This window comes from Hippoglossus hippoglossus, chromosome 2 (genome assembly GCF_009819705.1).
Source record: "Hippoglossus hippoglossus isolate fHipHip1 chromosome 2, fHipHip1.pri, whole genome shotgun sequence".
In the NCBI taxonomy this organism is placed as follows: Eukaryota; Metazoa; Chordata; class Actinopteri; order Pleuronectiformes; family Pleuronectidae; genus Hippoglossus; species Hippoglossus hippoglossus.
The window spans coordinates 10804480-10825271 of NC_047152.1; the positions used below are offsets into that span (position 1 = coordinate 10804480).

General features: G+C 48.7%; 4 protein-coding genes across 10 annotated transcripts in view; 2 read left to right on the plus strand and 2 right to left on the minus strand.

The window, feature by feature from the left end:
- Positions 1-345: 345 nt before the first annotated feature.
- Positions 346-7650, plus strand: LOC117777503 (zinc finger protein ZFMSA12A-like). 3 transcript variants are annotated; one of them, XM_034612342.1, is made up of 13 exons: positions 346-556; positions 3207-3409; positions 3501-3569; positions 3731-3826; positions 4031-4129; positions 4286-4409; positions 4481-4778; positions 4863-4909; positions 4986-5110; positions 5185-5707; positions 5855-6310; positions 6520-6787; positions 7049-7650. In XM_034612342.1, the coding sequence occupies exons 1-12, from the start codon at positions 553-555 to the stop codon at positions 6756-6758; spliced, it is 2283 nt and encodes a 760-aa protein (XP_034468233.1). In that variant the 5' UTR covers positions 346-552; the 3' UTR covers positions 6759-6787; positions 7049-7650. The 3 variants fall into 3 exon arrangements, with proteins under 3 accessions (XP_034468233.1, XP_034468225.1, XP_034468243.1); XM_034612334.1 differs by having other exon boundaries at positions 6520-7650; XM_034612352.1 differs by having other exon boundaries at positions 348-556; positions 4035-4129; positions 6520-7650.
- Positions 7076-12972, minus strand: f2 (coagulation factor II (thrombin)). Of its 2 annotated transcripts, XM_034612365.1 has the most exons (15): positions 12799-12971; positions 12083-12163; positions 11818-11897; positions 11695-11719; positions 11182-11247; positions 10946-11054; positions 10733-10869; positions 10290-10583; positions 9297-9413; positions 9059-9185; positions 8798-8965; positions 8553-8726; positions 8043-8221; positions 7706-7776; positions 7076-7304 (listed from the first exon to the last, which is right to left on the minus strand). In XM_034612365.1, the coding sequence occupies exons 1-15, from the start codon at positions 12866-12868 to the stop codon at positions 7164-7166; spliced, it is 1839 nt and encodes a 612-aa protein (XP_034468256.1). In that variant the 5' UTR covers positions 12869-12971; the 3' UTR covers positions 7076-7163. The 2 variants fall into 2 exon arrangements, with proteins under 2 accessions (XP_034468256.1, XP_034468264.1); XM_034612373.1 differs by lacking the exons at positions 7076-7304; positions 7706-7776 and adding an exon at positions 7931-7948 and having other exon boundaries at positions 7990-8221; positions 12799-12972.
- Positions 12973-14454: 1482 nt separating this feature from the next.
- fbxo3 (F-box protein 3) overlaps positions 14455-20792 on the plus strand; it is an 8156-nt gene continuing 1818 nt past the window's right edge. The window contains exons 1-13 of one of the 3 annotated variants that reach the window (XM_034612396.1): positions 14455-14638; positions 15078-15167; positions 15412-15575; positions 15900-16014; positions 16103-16307; positions 16403-16448; positions 16537-16621; positions 16747-16869; positions 16951-17066; positions 17157-17264; positions 17411-17493; positions 17615-17808; positions 17907-18383. In XM_034612396.1, the coding sequence (XP_034468287.1) occupies positions 14535-14638; positions 15078-15167; positions 15412-15575; positions 15900-16014; positions 16103-16307; positions 16403-16448; positions 16537-16621; positions 16747-16869; positions 16951-17066; positions 17157-17264; positions 17411-17493; positions 17615-17761 (1386 nt within the window). In that variant the 5' untranslated portion in view covers positions 14455-14534 and the 3' untranslated portion in view covers positions 17762-17808; positions 17907-18383. Of the gene's footprint in view, positions 14639-15077; positions 15168-15411; positions 15576-15899; positions 16015-16102; positions 16308-16402; positions 16449-16536; positions 16622-16746; positions 16870-16950; positions 17067-17156; positions 17265-17410; positions 17494-17614; positions 19169-20792 lie in introns of those variants that run through there. The other 2 variants (XR_004616627.1, XM_034612381.1) reach the window with 2 other exon arrangements.
- The window catches only part of LOC117777551 (chromosome alignment-maintaining phosphoprotein 1-like), a 2713-nt gene continuing 1094 nt past the window's right edge, over positions 19174-20792 (minus strand). For both annotated transcript variants that reach the window (XM_034612422.1, XM_034612429.1), the window contains exons 3-4: positions 20736-20792; positions 19174-20651 (exon numbers count right to left, since the gene is read on the minus strand). The exon at positions 20736-20792 is cut by the window's right edge. In XM_034612422.1, the coding sequence (XP_034468313.1) occupies positions 20284-20651; positions 20736-20792 (425 nt within the window). In that variant the 3' untranslated portion in view covers positions 19174-20283. The remainder of the gene's footprint in view (positions 20652-20735) is intronic.

Here is a 20792-nt window from a genome sequence, read left to right on the forward strand (position 1 = left end):
TTCGATATTTGACAAACCAAACAATGTGATAAACTCATCTGACATTTTCACTTTACAGTTTGTTCACATCTTGTCAAAACTAAAAAACACTGAACTGATATCATGATAATAATACTTATGAGTAGTAGTATTAGTAATAATGTTAATAATAATAATGAGTTCTTCTGCACATTAAACTTCTGCATCAGTGCAGAATCAGAGATGGTTGTTTGTCTCCATCTGGTGGTTGATTTGATTTACTACAGCTACATGATTAAAAACCTTGATAACCTTGTAGTGGAAATACTCTGAGTATTGTTTTACCTTCGGTAGTAACTCCTGACCAATAATAAGTAATTATAAGAGTATATTTATCTCTCTCTCCTTCTGTCTGGAAAGCGGAAGTGTTTCTCTCTCCCGTGGTTTAGCTTCCGGTGTGTTAGCTTGGCTCCATGGTAAACAGCGCTAGCCGTTAGCTGTCGGTGCTAGCGGTGCTAACGGAGCTAGCGGAGCTAGCGGTGCTAACCCGAGCTCCAGACAGGTGAAGAGCAGGTGAACTTCGCCAGGAGCATTATGGGTAAATCCTGTTCGTGTTTATTCATCACTACCTGTTTCCCTCAGCAGCTGTTAGCAGCTAACGTTAGCTAGCTAGCTAGCTAGCAGGACCGATACCAACCAGACTCCGTTCAGAACTGTCACAGTTTACATTTACTTTGGTTCAAAGAAGAGTAAATACTCAGTAGAATATATAATACTACAGCTGTAATAACTCGGCTATACTTACTTATTACTTCGGCTTATATTTGGCACATATAAGTGATTATTGTACGTAAAAGAATCATAAAACGCAACGTTGTGTTGTGTAAGTGAACTGTTTTCACTGTCTCCTGTTGGCTTTAAAGAGATAAAAGTTAATATATATTTAATAAAACTCAATGATTATATTCATCCATCCATCAAAGTTCATTCAACGTCACATTTTAAACACAGGATTAAATGAAATGTTGCTGATGGACCAGACAGATCCTGGATTATAGACCGAGTGTAGTTCATCATGTGTCAGATCCAGTTTGTTTCCTGCTCTTTGCTCAGTGTCCAGACACACAACATGACAACCTGACAACCTGACAACATGACAACCTGACAACCTGACAACATGGCAACCTGACAACCTGACAACCTGACAACATGACAACCTGACAACATGACAACCTGACAACATGACAACATGACAACATGACAACCTGACAACATGACAACCTGACAACATGACAACCTGACAACCTGACAACATGACAACCTGACAACATGGCAACCTGACAACCTGACAACATGACAACCTGACAACCTGACAACCTGACAACATGACAACCTGACAACATGACAACATGACAACCTGACAACATGACAACATGACAACCTGACAACATGGCAACCTGACAACCTGACAACATGACAACCTGACAACCTGACAACATGACAACCTGACAACATGACAACCTGACAACATGACAACATGACAACATGACAACCTGACAACATGACAACCTGACAACATGACAACATGACAACATGACAACCTGACAACCTGACAACCTGACAACATGACAACCTGACAACATGACAACATGACAACCTGACAACATGACAACCTGACAACCTGACAACATGACAACCTGACAACCTGACAACCTGACAACATGACAACCTGACAACATGACAACCTGACAACCTGACAACATGACAACCTGACAACCTGACAACCTGACAACATGACAACCTGACAACCTGACAACATGACAACCTGACAACATGACAACCTGACAACATGACAACCTGACAACATGACAACCTGACAACCTGACAACCTGACAACCTGACAACCTGACAACATGACAACATGACAACCTGACAACCTGACAACATGACAACATGACAACCTGACAACCTGACAACATGACAACCTGACAACATGACAACCTGACAACATGACAACCTGACAACATGACAACCTGACAACCTGACAACATGACAACCTGACAACATGACAACATGACAACCTGACAACCTGACAACCTGACAACATGACAACCTGACAACCTGACAACATGACAACCTGACAACCTGACAACCTGACAACCTGACAACATGACAACCTGACAACCTGACAACATGGCAACCTGGCAACATGACAACATGACAACCTGACAACCTGACAACCTGACAACATGACAACCTGACAACATCGCAACATGACAACCTGACAACATGGCAACATGACAACCTGACAACATGACAACCTGACAACATGACAACATGACAACCTGACAACATGACAACCTGACAACATCGCAACATGACAACATGACAACCTGGCAACATGACAACCTGACAACATGACAACCTGACAACCTGACAACATGACAACATGACAACCTGACAACATGACAACATGACAACCTGACAACCTGACAACATGACAACCTGACAACATGACAACCTGACAACATGGCAACCTGACAACCTGACAACCTGACAACATGACAACCTGACAACATGACAACCTGACAACCTGGCAACATGGCAACATGGCAACATGACAACATGACAACCTGACAACATGACAACATGACAACCTGGCAACATGACAACCTGACAACCTGACAACATGACAACCTGACAACCTGACAACATGACAACATGACAACCTGACAACATGACAACATGACAACCTGGCAACATGACAACCTGACAACATGACAACCTGACAACATGACAACCTGACAACATGACAACATGGCAACCTGACAACCTGGCAACATGGCAACATGACAACATGACAACCTGACAACCTGACAACATGACAACCTGGCAACATGACAACCTGACAACATGACAACATGACAACCTGACAACATGACAACCTGACAACCTGACAACCTGACGTCTCCTCACGGAGCCTCACAAGCTGGTCTCATTCACACCTGGTTCAGTTAGTTAGAGCTCGTTCTCTAGTGTTTACTGATGTTTGAACTTCAGCCAAACTCCATGTGGAGAATTACTAACTTTCTGGTTTATTCTGAAATATTCTCACTAATATTAACACAACAATCATGACATAGAAAAGTGTTTATGTGATTGAATTGTTCATGTTAAACATATGACTTTGTGTTATTGAATTGAACCAGTGTTCACGACTGAGTGTCCCCCCCCCCTCCCCCCCCCAGCCTCCCCTCTCCCCCTGTCCTCCCTGCGGCTCCTCGTCCCCCCCCTCCGCCTGCTGACGGCGGCCATGTGGCAGGTCGCTCAGCATCAGAGCGTGAAGCACTACGGGATGCTGGAGGACTTCGTTTCCATGGTGACCGAGGCGGTGCCACAGCTGCTGACGGACAGACAGAGGAGCCTGCTGCTGGCGGCTCTGAGGGCCAAGGTGTGTGTGGACGCCAGGCGTAACCATAGCAACAGTGATGTGTGGATGCAGATGCTGACTGACACCCCCTCTACTTCCTGTTTACCTGCAGGTGACCCTCTCTGACTCTGAGGACGTGCACACTCACCTGGACAGGATCCGCCCCGTCTCCCAGGCAACGGTAAGAGAGGAAGTTCAGCTGTCGAACGACTAATCGTTGCAACTTGAACTCATGTTTGACGTGTGACCAGACTGCAGTGCATTCTGGGAAACGGAGGATGTGTCCTCCAGATGTTGGAAACCCAGCTGTCGTGGTGACGGTGTGTTTGTCTTGTGTCTCAGCGGCAGGACCACGAGGCGGACGACTGGTGCTCGGCTCTGTTCACGCTGACTGACAAAGTGACACAGAGCCCTGCAGACAGACAGCGCCTCCTGCAGGTCAGTGAGCAAAACAGCACAAAACGAACGTCTGCGTTAGATAAGGTAGTGTAAATGATGGTTTTATTGGTCATGTGACCCCTGAGCTGATGACAACAGATCAGTGACGTCATCAGGTCGATTGACATCATCACAGAAACATGTGACATGTGACAGTGGGGGGGTCACAAGCTCCAGAAGTGACCGTCTCTCCGTCTGTTTCAGGAAGTGTTTAACCAGAGTTTTGACTCCGCCCTCCAGTCCCTTGTGTCCGACTTCCTCTCCAGGATAGAGCAGATGTTTCCTGTGCCCGACTTCAAGCAGGTGACCCCACCCCACCACCCCCCCCACACACTGAATTTCTGAGGCTCCGCAAGGTTTAATTCTCAGACATCGAACATTTATTGTTGACCCAGGAAGAGTTTTTGTGTTTCGTTACAAAAACAAGGAGATGAACATAAATACATGTCTGTGTCTCAGTCTGCTTCCTGGCTCGATGCTGCCCCTGCTGGTGTGGAGGGCTGTCTGCAGGAGGCGCAGCGTGAAGATCTGAGGAAGCTGCTGACCAATCAGAGCTGTTCTCTGGGCCGAGCCACCACCACAGGTACGAAGTCACTTCCTGGTTCGGGTCACGTGACTTCAACTGTTTTTAATGTTGACGTTGTTTTTCCTCAGTGAGTCGAGACTCAGAGAGGATTCTTCTCTCCGCCTGGTCCCACCCACTCTTCACCAAACTGACCAATCGTGAGCCACCGCCTGCTGACACTCAAGAACAGTCGCACGCCGTCACCGGTGCGGTCGGCTGTTCGCAGCTGGACGCGGAGCTGGTGAAGGTGGAGGTGGTGGTCATGACGGAGGACGAGCAGGAGGAAGTGGAGGAGGCCGTGATTGGTCGGACCGTGGAGCCAGTGGAGCAGGAAGCGGCGGGTGGCGAGGAATGCTCCGAAACACCCGTGATGCTGCAGGTGGACGGGTCAGACGCCGTTTATCTCTCACACACATGGTCATGTTCAGCTCGTTTCTGATTATGAACTAATCATGTGACATGTTTCTGCAGGTTAAAGGACTCACCTGGAAACTCTGCCGACCAATCAGAAGACACAGGTAAAACGCACACACACACACACACACACACACACACAGACCAGTTTATATCATGAGCTCCTGCCTTTCTCCACAGTCGACCAATCAGATCAGTCGTGCTCCGAGGTCACAGCCAATACTCTGTACAGCATTTCCCATAATTCTCAGCGTGTGGCTCACAAGTGTCCTCAGTGCAGCAAGTGTTTCATCTACCGTTCTCAGGTGAGTGTTCTCCGTTCTGACACTAGAGGGCGCTGTCGCACACGCTCTGTCCTCATTGTAGCGTCTGTCCACAGGTGATCCGTCACCTGCGCACCAACAAGTCCTGCGGCGCCACCTTAACCACGGCGGGAGTCGTGAACCTGCCGGATCCACCGGGCGTTCGTGACGAGGAGCCTTGCCCCGCTGAGCCCCGCCTCCCAGAGCCCCGCCCCACCAGGACCCTCTCCTGCTTCCAGTGTAACGCCGTTTTCATAACCAAAGCCGAGCTGCTGTCGCACCAGCGCAGCCACCGGGCGCGACCCGTGTACCAGTGTGGTCAGTGCGACAAGGAGTTCCACCACCTGTCCAGCCTGACCAATCACAAGCAGACTCACCTGCACCAGGGAGGCTTCACCTGCAGCCGCTGCGACAAAGTGTTTGAGTCGCCGAAGGAGCGAGACGCCCACCGGCTGCAGCACCGGCTGCCCGACCTCACGTGCACGGTGTGCGAGCAGACGTTCAGCTCGCAGACGCTGCTGCTGCGCCACCTGCAGACTCACTCGGTGGAGGGCGCCAACCCGCGCTACAGCTGCCGCTTCTGTGAGCTGAGCTTCTCAGGTAAAACTTTCTTTCTACTGAGCTTTGGTAACGACAGAACCCGGTCGTCAGCACCGATCAATGACACAATCATTTCTAATCAATGTTGTCCAACGCTGCTCCGTCACTTCCTGGACTCCTGATGCTGATGTTGGTCATGTGATCCAGGTGTGACTGAGCTTCGTATCCACCAGCGCACGCACACGTTCCGCTCCTACCAGTGTGACCAGTGCAGTAAGACGTACAGCTCGCTCACCGGCCTCCAGTCTCACCGGGCGAGCCACAGCAGCGAGAGCCGCTTCCTGTGTCCGCAGTGCGGCAAGCGCTTCAAGACGCGGGACGGGCTGGAGGGTCACCTCAGGACGCACACCGGCGAGCGGCCCTACCGCTGCCCCTACTGCCCCAAAGACTTCACTGCGCTCGCCGGCCTCAACGTGCACGTGCGGCGGCACACCGGGGAGCGCCCGTACGTGTGCAAGGTGTGTGGTAAGGGCTGGCCGTCCGGGGGCGACCTGCAGAAACACATGAGGACGCACACGGGAGAACGACCATACGTCTGCCAGGACTGTGGGAAGGCGTTCTCCATTTCCTGTCACCTGACCGAACACCGGAGAATACACACAGGTACGAAACACAACTTTATGTGTAACTATATCTGGCAGACACACACGTTTGAGTTGTATCTATTGTTTTTATTGTGTATCCATTACCTCTGTTAAATCTGATTTGTGTGTGATTCTGTTGTGTTTGTGTCATGTGTACGTGTGTATTGTGTCTGTGCCTCGTGTGTGTCATGTTCTTTGTGTGTATCTCTGTGTGTGTCTGTTGTGTAGGAGAGAAGCCGTTCTCGTGTCCAGATTGTGGTAAATGTCTGAGGAGGAAGTTCGACCTGAAGAAACACATGTTGTCTCACAGCAGCGTTCGACCCTACGCCTGCGTCTACTGCGCCAAGAGCTACACGCGCAAAACTCACCTGAGCCGCCACCTGCTCACACACAGCGCCGCCGCCGCACACGTGGAGGCGGAGCCCAGCGACCACGACTCAAACACGCCCCCTGCTGTCTGTACATGATCCTAAATACAGTTTTTATCATTTACAAAGTGATGAAAACAAGTGAATCATTGTGAATTAAAATGATAAAAACTTCATCTGCTCCACATCAACATTAATGAAGATGTATTCCCTTTGTATCTGAGCTGAACTATTGATTATTGATTGATTGACAGTTTGTCTTCTTCCTCCAACTTGAAACTACAAATGTAAAATGTTATTTTCTGGTATTTCTCAGTAGGAACTGATTGTTACTGTTTGTGTTGCCATGGAGATTCTGTGTGATGTTAAATATCCACATATTTTTACAGGTTTTGTATTCAGACCAGAGGCGAGTGTCATAGACAGGAAGTGAGCTTTATTAAGCATGGTGAGAACAGGAAGTGTGTTAGTCGACTCCCCCCCCCCCCCTGATGGTTCCCCTGCTCAGCCTGTACTCTCGATGGTTTTCTTGATCCACCTGCTCAGCCTGAACAGGTGAGTGTAGAAGCCGTACTTTCCGTCTCGGTCGCAGCCCTCGCCCCACGACACGATGCCCATCTGGTACCAGCGGTTCTCCGACGGGTACTGCCCGGGGAAACACAGACCGTCAGTTGATCTTTAAATCATCGACTCGTCACAAACTGCTGCGACTGTTCTGTTCTAATCCACCGATAAAACCAAACCTTTCAGAAATGTGCACTGTTGTCATCTAGGTTTATTGTTTCATCACTTGTTGGACATTTCACGGACCAATAATTCATCAATCAGGTGAATCAATAGTAGAAATAGGGACTTGAATTGCTCCTGTTTCTATTAACAGTGAAGAACTGGTTTCTAAATCAGATCCCAGTGGTTTTATTAACAGAGTTAAACTCAGCTGGAATCATATCATCTGTATCTATGTAATTTAGAATAAACTTAAATGTCTTATAAACCAGTTCTTCCATGTTGAAGATATTAAACAGATTCAGTATTGGGAATCAAACCTTCATCACAAACGGTCCACCGCTGTCTCCCTCACAGGCGTCGCCTCGCTCAGCGTCCTCGGGTTTAAAACCTGCAACACACACTTTACTGTTCAACAGCAAAACGTTGACCTGATGGTGGCGCTACACGAAGACTCCTTTAAAGTATTAATACTTAAATTAATCAATACATTGACATTTCCTGCATTCAAAATTATAAAAGTGTTGTATATAGTTTTATTGGAAAGTTTAATGATGGATTCACTTTTGTGATTGAGGAAACTGTGTTTTGATATTAAAGTTCCAAATGTGAAATCAGTACTGAAGAGTTCAGGAACAGATGAGGAAGAAGAGTTACCAGCACAGAACATGTTGTCTGTGATCCTGACGCTTGTGGAGCTCATGCAGATGTCCTGGTCCACGATCGGTAGATGGATCTGCTGGAGGACGCCGGGGAGGCTTCTGGACGATGGTTTCCAGGATTCCCTCAGGTTCCCCCAGCCGGTCACTCGGCCCTTATAGCCCTCGGACAGCAGACTGAAAAACAACGTTCAGATTAAAACACGAACTCTCGGTGTCCCACGAAGGAACGAGCTACATCCGACCACGTCCAAAGGGAAGTGTTCCTGTCCTCTAAAGTCCGTCTGAGGGGGTGTTGGGTTTTCACCAAACTACGAAGTGCAACAACATGAACACAGACTTTCTCCCATTGGGACAATTCCTCATGTCAGCAGACTTTCCAGATAACCTTTGACCTTCAGACGTGTTCGGACAGCAGCTCGTGGAATCATGTGACTGAATATCAGGCCGTGCCCTTTGACACAACTTGTGGAAGTTGGGTTTTCCCAGTAAAGCCAGTTTGTCTTACTCTATGGCGACCTTCTTGTTGGGCAGGCAGATGGGGGAGATCTTGTCTGTGAATGTGACGGGCCGTCTCATGTGCAGCAAGGCGATGTCCCGGTTCAGGTTCGACTTCCAGTTGTACTTGGGGTGGATGATGATCCTATCGATGGGCACGATCCTCTCAATGCCGCGCTCATATCTGGAGGTTTGAGAAGATGTTTGTGTCAGTCCATGGGAAGACATGTCAGAGAAAAGGTTCAGTTGTCCTACATGGTTCTGTGGTGTTTCCCGAGGCGGACCAGGATGTCGTTGGTGGTGAAGTTCTTGTTCCAGGGCGGGTAGAGGATGCAGTGGGCTGCCGTGAGGATCCACTGGTCACTGATCAGACTGGCTCCACACAGCAGCTCCTGGGGGCTTCGCTTGAACAGCATCACCTGCCTACAGGACGGGTTGGAACCTTTAACCTTTAAATAGCATTACCATGTTTTACAGTGTGGTAACCATGGTGACAGCTTGGGACAGGTGTGTTACCACGGTGCCGAGGCCTCCTGGGCGCTGTCGCCCCCAACGATGCGTTTTTCCATGTACGACTCCAACAGCTCCTCCTCCTTTTGGTCCTTTATCCCCTTCAACTCAAACAGGGGGCGCTGTCCACACTCTGCAACACAGCCCAGTTAACCAATGAGGTGATGACGAGCCGAGCACAGAACCAATCAGACGCTCAGTTAGTTAACCAGCTGATAAACAGGTGACCAATGAATGGACTCACCACTTTCTCCCAGTCCGAAGGTGCGAGGATTGAAAATGTTTTTCCTCTTTGGAACTAAGACGGAACGTTCTCTCTCACCAGTCGCTGGCGTCTCCAGCTGGCTCAGCAGTCGGTCCTCTGAAGGACAGACAGGTGAGAGACAGACGGGTGAGAGAGACGGGTGAGAGACAGACAGGTGAGAGAGAGAGAGACGGGTGAGACAGACAGGTGAGAGAGAGACAGACGGGTGAGAGAGGGAGAGACAGGTGAGAGAGGGAGAGACAGGTGAGAGAGAGACGGGTGAGACAGACAGGTGAGAGAGAGACAGACGGGTGAGACAGACAGGTGAGAGAGAGACAGACGGGTGAGAGAGGGAGAGACAGGTGAGAGAGGGACAGACAGGTGAGAGACAGACGGGTGAGAGAGATGGGTGAGAGACAGACAGGTGAGAGAGAGAGAGACGGGTGAGACAGACAGGTGAGAGAGAGAGAGACGGGTGAGACAGACAGGTGAGAGAGAGACAGACGGGTGAGAGAGGGAGAGACAGGTGAGAGAGAGACAGACGGGTGAGACAGACAGACAGGTGAGAGACAGACAGACGGGTGAGACAGACAGGTGAGAGACAGACAGACGGGTGAGAGAGATGGGTGAGAGAGACAGACAGGTGAGACAGACAGGTGAGAGACAGACAGGTGAGAGAGACAGACGGGTGAGAGAGACAGGTGAGAGAGAGAGACGGGTGAGACAGACAGGTGAGACAGACAGACGGGTGAGACAGACAAGTGAGAGACAGACAGGTGAGAGAGAGAGACGGGTGAGACAGACAGGTGAGACAGACAGACGGGTGAGACAGATGGGTGAGACAGACAGGTGAGACAGACAGGTGAGAGACAGACAGGTGAGACAGACAGATGGGTGAGAGAGACAGACAGGTGAGACAGACAGGTGAGAGACAGACGGGTGAGAGGTGGGTAACCCCTGTGCTCCACCCTAGTACCGATGCGTTGTAGTTACCACAGAGGTCCAGGTCACAGAAGTCCACCGTCACATTTCCAGAAACCTCCACGTAGCACCAGGGCCCCTCTGGGTCGTTGTCAGGGTTACGGCACTTGTTTCCCTGGAGGGTGACCTCGGGGATGAAGTCCTTGTCTCGGCTGAGTCCCACGACCTGCGGCGAGGACCACTCCAGACAGGTGTGGCCTCCCAGGGTCACGTGCAGGTCGCCCTCGTAGTCTACGCCATAGCTTCTTAGACACGCTCCGGTTTGGACCGGTTCGGGGGCCACGGTTGACGGGACAAAGTCCTCACCTTCACAGAAAATAGACATTCCTTCATCTCAGTCAGAACTTTAATGCTCGTACAAGATCATTAGCTGGGTCCCGATTCCGGGGGGGCGTCCACCAAAAGAGACGTGTCTGTGTTGCTGCGTTTCACGGCTGACTGAGGAAGACACTCACCACATGTCGGGACCCTGCAGGCCTCCTTCTGCACCGTCGGGTCCTTGGTGAAGCACCAGGGGCCCTCAGCACGACTGTCGGGGTTTCGACAGAAGTTCTCCTGCAGGTTACTGTTCGGCTCCGAGGCGTTAAACTCCCTACAGACAGGTCAACAGACAGGTCAACAGACAGGTCAACAGACAGACTGGTTGATTTAGGTCTGTGCTTGGTTACCTCATGATGGGATGTGGGAAGTTGCTACTCCAGTACTGACATTGTCTCCCTGATTTTGTGATGTTGACATTTCCTTCATAGTTAAACCCCTTACTGAAAATACACTGACCTGAACACACACACACACACACACACACACACACACACACACACACACACACACACACACACACACACACAGTGTCAATGTACTTGTACATTTGAACAGGTTAAAGTTTCATTTTGTTTGTGTTTACCTTCTACACACTGTCTGATCACATCGATGTTCTGTTGTGTTCTTGTCATCTGAGTTCCTTTACAGTCTGGAACACACACAGACAGTTACACACACACACAGTTACACACAGACAGTTACACACAGACAGTTATACACACACACACACACACAGAGACAGACAGACAGACAGACAGACAGACAGACAGACACACAGACAGACAGACAGACAGGTGGTGTTTGTGTACTCTGAGTTGTGTCTGTTTGAGCTGTGGACTTTGTTCCAGTGTTTTTCAGCAGCTGAGTAAACTAAAGTTACAAATCTTTGTCAGAGTGATTGTTATACTTCATGTACTTCAATCTCCACAGTAAAAGTACTTCATGTACATTTAGAAAACTCTTGTAATGTAACTATACATTATGTTAAAGTGAATGAAGTCAAAGTAATGTGACCTAACCTCAAAGTAAAGTAAATATAAATAAAGGATGGTAAATGTATGTAGCTGTCAAAGTACAGTGAAGTAGCAGTACTCACCCAGGTACTTCATCCAGAAGTTTTCCTGAAGGGAACAGATGACACGGAATGAGAAGTGCTCTTAATGTTATTCTACCTGTTTCCATGACGATGACAGAGTGATAATTGAAAGTGGAGTCGTACTGTTTTCTCCGTCTGTTCGAACACCTCTCGGGCCTCTTCATGGTCGCACACCTCCTCCACACACTCTCTCTCCAGGTTCCCTACACAATCACACAACCACACAGATTCAACACAATCACACAACCACACAGATTCAACACAACCACACAGATATACTAGATATAATCCAATCTGTGGATTCAGTATTTACACGAAACAGGTTTTAAGTCGACCTGTAACCTCTGCTGTCGTCATAACAACACTTGGACCCCACGAGGTGAGTTACCTGGTTTCATCTCCTCGAACAGCTGATTGGCTCGTCGGCTCCGGACCAGAACCTCCGACGCTCGCTGGCTGTTGAGGAAAACTACGACAACGACACGTCAGAGCTTTGAGAACATTTTGATTAGATGTTAAAGTCGGATGAGATTAGACTCAATTAGTTTTAGATACATTTTAATTTGCTAGTTTGATTTGGTTTATTTAACTGCAGAAAAATCTGATCTTTATTTGAAGAAATAATCTTTTTTTTACGAAACTAAAAGTATCTGCACTGTTTTATAAAAATAACACATTAAAGGTCCAATACCTGCATTGAAAAAAGTATCATCAGTACAATGTCACTAAAGTATCAAAAGTAAAAGTACTAATAATTCTGTATTTGAATGTAGTAGTACATGAACTATCATGTATACAGTACAGTTAGAGTGTACTAATGCACAAGAAGTACTACCTCACAGATGTACTCGAGCTAAAGTACGTAGGTCAGTAAGAAATACATTCAACACTTTTTTTACTTGAAAATAGAAAGTAGAAAGTGAATATATGTATATTATTGACATGACCATTTTATAATCCAGCGTTTCTACCTGAACTCGAGTTATTGTAACGCCCCAGTAAACAGTTATTAACAGTTATAATCAGATATAATCAGTTATAAACAGTTATAAACAGTTATAATCAGTTATAATCAGTTATAAACAGATGAGTTCATGTTGGTACCATCGTCCGCTCGGCAGCTGTGCAGCAGGAGCAGCAGTAGAACAGCAGCTGGTTTCGATGGTTCCACCATGATCCAAACGTCCGAACCAGATCCAGCAGTCTCCCTCTTCAGCCTGTCTCCGTCTCACTGTCCCTGTGGGGGGGTATTGACCAAAGGGTCAAAGTATGAGTTGCTCACGATGCTGAGTCCTGAACGTGTTTACTCTGAAGTTCAATACAACCAGGCCGTCCCTCCACAATAAAGCTCCAGAGGAATCCGAGTGAGCAGAACTTCAAGTCGAATCCTCATGTTTTAAAGTTTCCTTCAGTATCACAGTTCATCACTGAGCTCACTGGTCCCAGTTCAGCTGCTTTCATCTGAAAGAACAGGAACTGGTCCCAGTTCAGGGGCTTTATTCTGAAAGAACAGGAACTGATCCCAGTTCAGGGGCTTTATTCTGAAAGAACAGGCGCTGATCCCAGTTCAGGGTTAGGGCTAGGAGTTTTGTTTGCGATTTTTAGTCATTGTACGTTAACAAACTCCTCCCACATAGTTAATGAGACTTCGTACGATCTGGAAACCTCCACGATGAAAAGTCATTAATAGATTGATCGTTGAGGGGCGTGGCCTTGAACCTGGAAACAGGAAGTGGTTGTATTTTGAGTGAACATATTATTGAAGACATATTATCCATGACTATATACATTCGCAGTCATAGCGCCACCTACTGGGGACAAATACCTGGAGGTTTTTATCTCTTACACATCCAGAAGATTCCTGATGGTGACGCCAGAGGTGAAAGGTCGGCGGCGCACAGAAGTCATGAGGATTGATTTGACCGCAGGAACTTTAGCTCTGTTTGAAACTCTGAGTAAACAGACGCTGCTCCGCTCAAAGGTCAAAGGTCACAGCCTGTTTCTGCTGCTCACAACTTTAATGTGAGCGTTGGCCCTGAGCCTCTAACAGGTCCAAACTACACACAGTGAAGAACATGACGAGGCTGAAGCTACGAGGACAAGAGGAAAGAAAGTGCAGGTCTCTCTGAGTCTATTGATCCGTGGGACTCAGCTGAGTAAATATGTACTTTACAGATACTGAGGTCAAGGTCCTTCACACTGAAACTCCTCCTGCAGACTCCTGCTTTTCTCTGACCACCTCCATGAGGTCTGGTTCCTGCCAATGGTTCCACCACAGTATCTAGTTCTCACCTTCCGTCTGTTCTCTCCAGAACCAGAGGAACCTGTTCTTTACCTCGTTTCTATCCTACACCTGGGACCGGCCTCAAAATGTAGAAACACGTCAGTGCTGTCCCACCTCACATGTCCTCAATGTGGGACCAATACAGGGTCCTCCTTTCTCTCTAGGCCTCCACGCACACTTACTTATATATGTTTATATATATATATATCAGAAGAAAGCCTGAAGACAATCCTCTCCAATCTGGTCCAAGCTGTCACTTGGACTCGAGGATGAAGAAGGTCAAAGGTCAAGGTCACTGTGACCTCCTGTTCTTCTGAATGTGATGAATCAGAAACAGTAAAAGGAGAATTTCCTCACATCTAATACAAACACTGGATGAAGCGATCAGGAGGTCAAAGGTCACCGTGTCCTCTCCTGTGACGGGCCGCAGTGCAGGGCCGCCTGCAGCAGGGGGCGCTGCAGCCGCGAGGTGAGGGCGCTGCAGCTCGGAGGAGAAGAAGCAGGTGGTGGGTGAAGGCGGAAGCAGCAGCCGCAGCAGCCGCAGATCTTTGTAACCATGGCCGCCTCCAGCCCCGAGTCCCCCGTCGTGCTGGTGGACGAGCTCCCGTCAGACCCGCTGCTGCACGTCCTGTCCTTCCTGAGCTTCCGGGACCTGATCCAGTGAGTCCGCTGCTCCGCTGCACAGCCCCCGGCTAGCTGCGGGCTAACGGCTAATGCTAACAACACCGGGGACCGATGAAGGGACATTGGAAACGACCTGAAGCTAATGTTGCTACAAACACTCAGTGTGTAGCAGCTCGTTAGCTTAGCATGTAGCCTGTGTGTTTGTCCTGACCTCTGCTACAGACGCGTTTCTACCGACAGCTCTGCACAACAACAGGTTCCGGTCTGAGCGGGTTTCACGTGATCATAGAGTTCAGAGACACGAACCAGTGCTCTTTACTGGGGAAGGACATGGAAACCTGTCCAGGCTGGTTTGACTACCGCTCCTGTTTCTACAGCTGCAGCTCTGGTTGTGTGTTTGATCAGTAACATATTGAAATAGATTAATGTGTGTCTCTCTGTGTGTCTCTGTGTCTGTCTGTGTGTCCCTCCACAGCTGCAGTTATGTCAGCAGGAGGCTGAACGAACTGTCCAAACACAACCCTCTGTGGAAGAGTCACTGCTCCAAGCACTGGCTGCTGTCAGAGTGAGTCCTGTCAATCAGACACCGTCACTGATCTCTGTCATTTAGGATCAATACACTTCATATTCATATTTTGATCTTAGGTTTGGAGACGTTTTCTAATATTTCTTCAGTTTTATTACGACACTGTTTTTATATCGTTGTGAAGTTGTAAAGTTAAAGTGTGTGTGTCTGTGTGTGTCTGTGTGTGTGTGTGTGTGTGTGTGTGTGTGTGTGTGTGTGTGTGTGTGTGTGTGTGTGTGTGTAGTGCGGACCGGCTGCAGAGTGGGCTGTCCTGGTTCTGTCTGTTCAAACAGAACTACAGAGACCTGGGTCGCTACATCCAGTTCTACCCGGAGCTGAAGAGAGCGTGGGAGCAGCTGAAGAGCTTCCTGCAGCAGAGGTGTCCACGAATGATCGCATCCCTCAAAGGTCTCACACACACACACACACACACACAGACACACACACAGACACACACACACACACACACACACACACAGACACACACACACACACACACACACACACACACACACACACACACACACACAGACACAGACAGAGAGATACACACACACACACACACACACACACACACAGAGACACACACACACACACACACACACACAGACACACACACACACACACACAGACACACACACACACTTTCAGGAACATGTGAGAATTCCGCTTCACAGAAGAACTCGTGATCTTCTTCTGTGACGTTATCCCTTGTTTCTGTTCCTCCTCCAGAGGGCGCCACAGAGGTGGAGCTTAACGACATCGAGGCTCAGATTGGCTGCAGTCTTCCACACGACTACCGCTGCTCGTACCGCATCCACAACGGACAGAAACTGGTCATCCCCGGGTCGGTGTCCGTCCAACTGAGCCCCACCCTCTGTCTTACCTCTTCCTGTCTGTCTGACGACTTCCTGTCTGTGTGTCTGTGTGGTCAGGCTGATGGGCAGCATGTCTCTGTCCAACCACTACCGCTCGGAGGTCCTGCTGGACGTGGAGACGGCGGCGGGCGGTTTCCAGCAGAGGAAGGGGATGAGACGCTGCCTCCCGCTCACCTTCTGCTTCCACACCGGACTCAGTCAGTACATGGCGCTGGAGCCCGCCGAGGGACGCAGGATGTTCGAGAGCTTCTACCCCTGCCCCGTGCGTGACCTTCCTGTCCGCCTGTCCTTTCAAAATAAAGGTGCTTCACAGAGAGGAGGAAGTTGAAAGCTGAAAGTTGTTTTTCTGCGTTTCAGGACCAGACGGCTCAGGATCCCTCGGCCATCGACATGTTCATCACAGGTTGGTTCACTCGTCTGGGCTCTGATCACTGTCAATGCAGCTGCTTTTACTTTGAAAAATGTATCATTACATGTGTGTTTGTGTTCAGGTTCCTGTTTCGTAGAGTGGTTCACAACCTACGTCCACAACGTGGTCACAGGAGAATATCCAATCATCAGAGACCAGATCTTCAGGTAACACACACACACACACACACACACACACACACACACACACACACACACACACACACACACACACACACACATTTCCTCCAAGTTAAGATGTAAACTTGACTCGTGCACATTTGTGTCCACAGGTACGTGCACGATAAAAACTGCGTGGCGACCACTGGTGACATCACCGTCTCAGTTTCTACCTCTTTCCTGCCGGAACTTTCCTCCGTCCACCCGCCGCACTTCTTCTTCACCTACCGCATCAGGTACGTGTGTCCACGCCGGCGCCGGCGTGTGTCAAACCGCTCCTCAGGTTCCATCTTTTAATCTGTGTGACGTCTTTTCAGGATCGAGATGTCGAGCAGCGCTTCGCCCGAAGCCGCCTGTCAGCTCGACAGCCGCTACTGGAAGATCACCACCTCCGACGGCAACGTGGAGGAAGTTCAGGGACCCGGCGTGGTCGGTACGCTGCTCTCATCGCCTGACCCCGCCCCTGTATGTCTCAGCTGTGATTGGCTGAGATGAGCTGCTGACTGTTTGTGTTTCTGTGCAGGAGAGTTTCCCGTCATGACGCCTGGAAAAGTCCATGAATACGCCAGCTGCACCACGTTCTCCACGCCATCAGAGTACATGGAGGGTCACTACACCTTCCACAGACTCGGTAACTGTACTGTGAAGGAGCAGCAGGGCTTTTATTGTGAAGGAGCTGCAGTTCTTATATTGTGAAGGGTTAAGCTTCTGGTCTTTTATTTTGAAGATCTGTTTGAAATGACCCCCCCCTTGTTTTGTTGTTTGTTTGTGTCGTAGCCAATAAGGAAGAGGTTTTCCACGTGGCGATCCCTCGCTTCCACATGGTCTGCCCCCCCTTCAGGGAGCCTGTGGTACGAACGGTAAAATCAGCTGTTTGTTATTATCATGTAATACTACACCTCCCATCATGCACCTGTGGAATGTTTTATTGTGACAGTTTGTTGTAGATGACTGTTTCCTGCTTGGGTGTCGTCCCTGCAGCACAAACCGTCAACCAGCTTCACACCTCGCCTCGACGACCACGACCCTGACGACGAGTACTGCGACGGAGACGGCGACGACTTCGGTGACCTGAGAGGAATCAACATGGCTGCGCTGGAGGGGGCGTGGTGTCCCCGACACATCTGACCTCGGACCCCCCCTCACTGCAGTGTGATGAACTTTATTCAGGCCTGGTTGGTGATCGACTCTGTTCTGTGCGTGGAACAGAGCGGCGGTCAGACGCTGAGGTGCAGTTTCCTTCTTTTCTTACAACATTTCTCTTTGTGATCAGAAACTGTGGGAGGAGAAGGACGACACGATGATGTCATCGTCTTCTCCTCCACTTAAAGGACGTCGTCCATCAATCAGCTGACTTCCTGTTCAGTGTCGATGCGGCACCAATCAGGAGCGAGTGGGAGCTTTTGGTTTTTGTTTGTTCCTCCGTAGAAAGGTTTGGTTCTTTATTGTTTAAGTCTTTTCCACTGCAGGAGCCGAACTCTGTTACTCGGCTGCTTCGGCCTCGTTATGGATTAGTTCATCACTGGTCCATCAACTGGTTTCTCTCTGATTTAAACATGAACTTAATTGGAACAGAACCAACAGGATTCACTTTACGTCCCTGATCCGCTTGACTCTGATCACTGTTATTGATCAGTGTAAGAGCGCCCTCTGCAGGACTACAGGGCAAACTACGTACAGCACAAGATGGAGGCTTCCTCCACACTGACCCTTTTCAGTTAGAACTCTAATCACTGTTGCTATGGTTACTGCAGATAAACACAGAAACTGAGACTTTAGTAAACGATGACTCAGAGAGGTTCTCTTCCTGATTGGTTCTCATCAGTCACATGACTCGACGACCAGTGGTGAACACAAAGCGTCGCTAACACTTCCTGTCGGTAACAGTTCCACCTCGTCGTCGCTCAGAGGAAAGAAATCCCTGCTCTGACTCTTCAGCTTCACTGTTCCTCTGTTACTAAGCAACCGACTGCAGAGGAGACAATCTACTTCCTGTTTACATCACATGACCAGTGGACGTGACACGTGTTTAATTTGAAAATGAAAACATATCAGTGTGGACGGAGCCTCAGAAGCTGAGAAGTTAAATAAACAAGTCGTCATTATGGGCTCGGTCTTTACAGTAGAATCAACGTCATTCTTCTTCTCTTCATTGGCTTGGTTCTCAAAACATGAAATCTTCTTCCTGACGTTGACGCTAACGAACAGTTTGATATAAGCTCATTTATTTACCTCATGTCTCTGCACATTAAACCAACGATGTTACGACGTATTATTTTGAAAGGTCGTTTACTCAACACGTCACATTGACTTCCTGCAGTGGAAAAATAATCAGTGTTTCTGTTTCCTCGTGTTTTCTGAAATCATGTGAGGAACAAACTGGGCTTTTATTTTGGAGGATGCTGCGTCGTCATGTTTTTGTTCTCGGGATGTTTTTCCCTCCTCGCGAGGAGGCGTCGTCGTTGTCACGCTCTGATGTGATTGGTGGGTTTGTTTTTGTATGTTTTGGTTAAATAAAAAAGAAACTGACAACTGTTACATCATCCTGAGCTTTCGACCACGCCCATTAGCTTCATCAGCTGGAGTTTGACAGAAGAAGAAGAAACTGCGTTCACGTGCTCCTGAGTCGTTCATCACATGCTTCAGACAGGATGCTCTGAACATCACACTGGGCTGTTTCCTGTCTTTGTTTCCCTTCACAATAAAACCAGACATAAGAGCATTCACACAGATTAAAAACAGACTTTTATTCTTTAGTCAAACTCACTGACGTCAACACGCTTCTACATGTAACAGTAGTTTTTATTAAAATCTTCAGAAAACACAGAACGTAAACCAACACGTTAAGAGAGTGTGTTCCGTGTGTTGTGTCTTGTGTGTCTTGTGTGTGTTGTCGTCCAGTTTGTGATCGATCAGAGTTTCAGGTTGAAGATGCAGCTTTGATCTGAAGTGTTTTCATCAGTAATAAATTGATCTTTGATCGATGACTCATCTCAGGAAACGAGCTGTTCTGTGACCAACCCACAACAAATAAAACTAAAGGTTTGTTTCATGTTTTTATGAACATTTAAAAAAATCTTGAAATGTTTTTTTAAAGTTTCTTATTCAAGGAGTATAAAAATGTATTTGTTAAAAGATAAATGTGACTCAACAGGAGATTGGCTCCAGTAGAGAGGGAAACATGGCTCCAGGTGAAAACGTGTCGACCAATGAGGACGTCACAATTCAGTGGCTGCATATGAAGACTCCCGGCCAATAGGAAGGGTTCTAACAGGTAACCCCTCTTGGCCCAGCCTATCCCAGGAGTCGCTGCACTCCGGTCACAGCGCTGACGAGACGTCGGAAACTTCAGTGACACACTTCAACCAAACATGTTCAAAAACAAGAGACTTTAAAACCAATGTCCAACTTCACTTTGTTGTTACTAGGCAACAGGGAAAAGGGGCGGGACTAGTGACCAGACGGCTCAGGGGATTTGACCTTTGACTTCCTCTGCAGCAGTAAAACAGCACCTGACTGGAGAATCAGCGCCACCTGCTGTTCGTCTCATTCACTTCGTTTGTCAGTTAAAAATGATTAAAAATGTTCAGAACCAGAACCGGGTCGACATGATGATGGAGTATCTGGTTCCTGGTCCTGCCCCCCCCCCTTCATTCATCCTCCTCCTGCTCTTCTATCACCTTCCTCGTCATCCGTCGTTTCCTCCCCGCTCTGGTCTTTTTCCCCTCCTCTCCCTCCTCGTGCTCCTCCTGCTCCTCGTGCTCCTCGTGCTCCCCCACCCTTGCCGCCCCGCCCACCTCCCCCTCCTCCCGGGCGTTGCAGCGGCTGCAGTGCCTCCTGAAGCCGCCCAGGTAGTGGGACCTGAAGCAGCAGAAGGGGCAGGCGTAGCGTCCGGGCCGATGAGCCGTCCTGACGTGCTGCTGCAGACGACTCGGCAGGAAGAAGGAGCTCGAGCAGTCCTTACACCCGTACGGACGCTCCACGTCGTGGCAGCGCGCCACGTGACTGATGGCGAAACCTGCAACACACACAGGTACATGCACGTCAGCTGACACACTCTCACTGTCTTCTACGAATCATTCATCGAGAACTCAGACGGGACCTTTCAGTTTGGTCTTCCAGCCACAGATGAGGCACACGAAGCGGTTGGAGGTGAAGT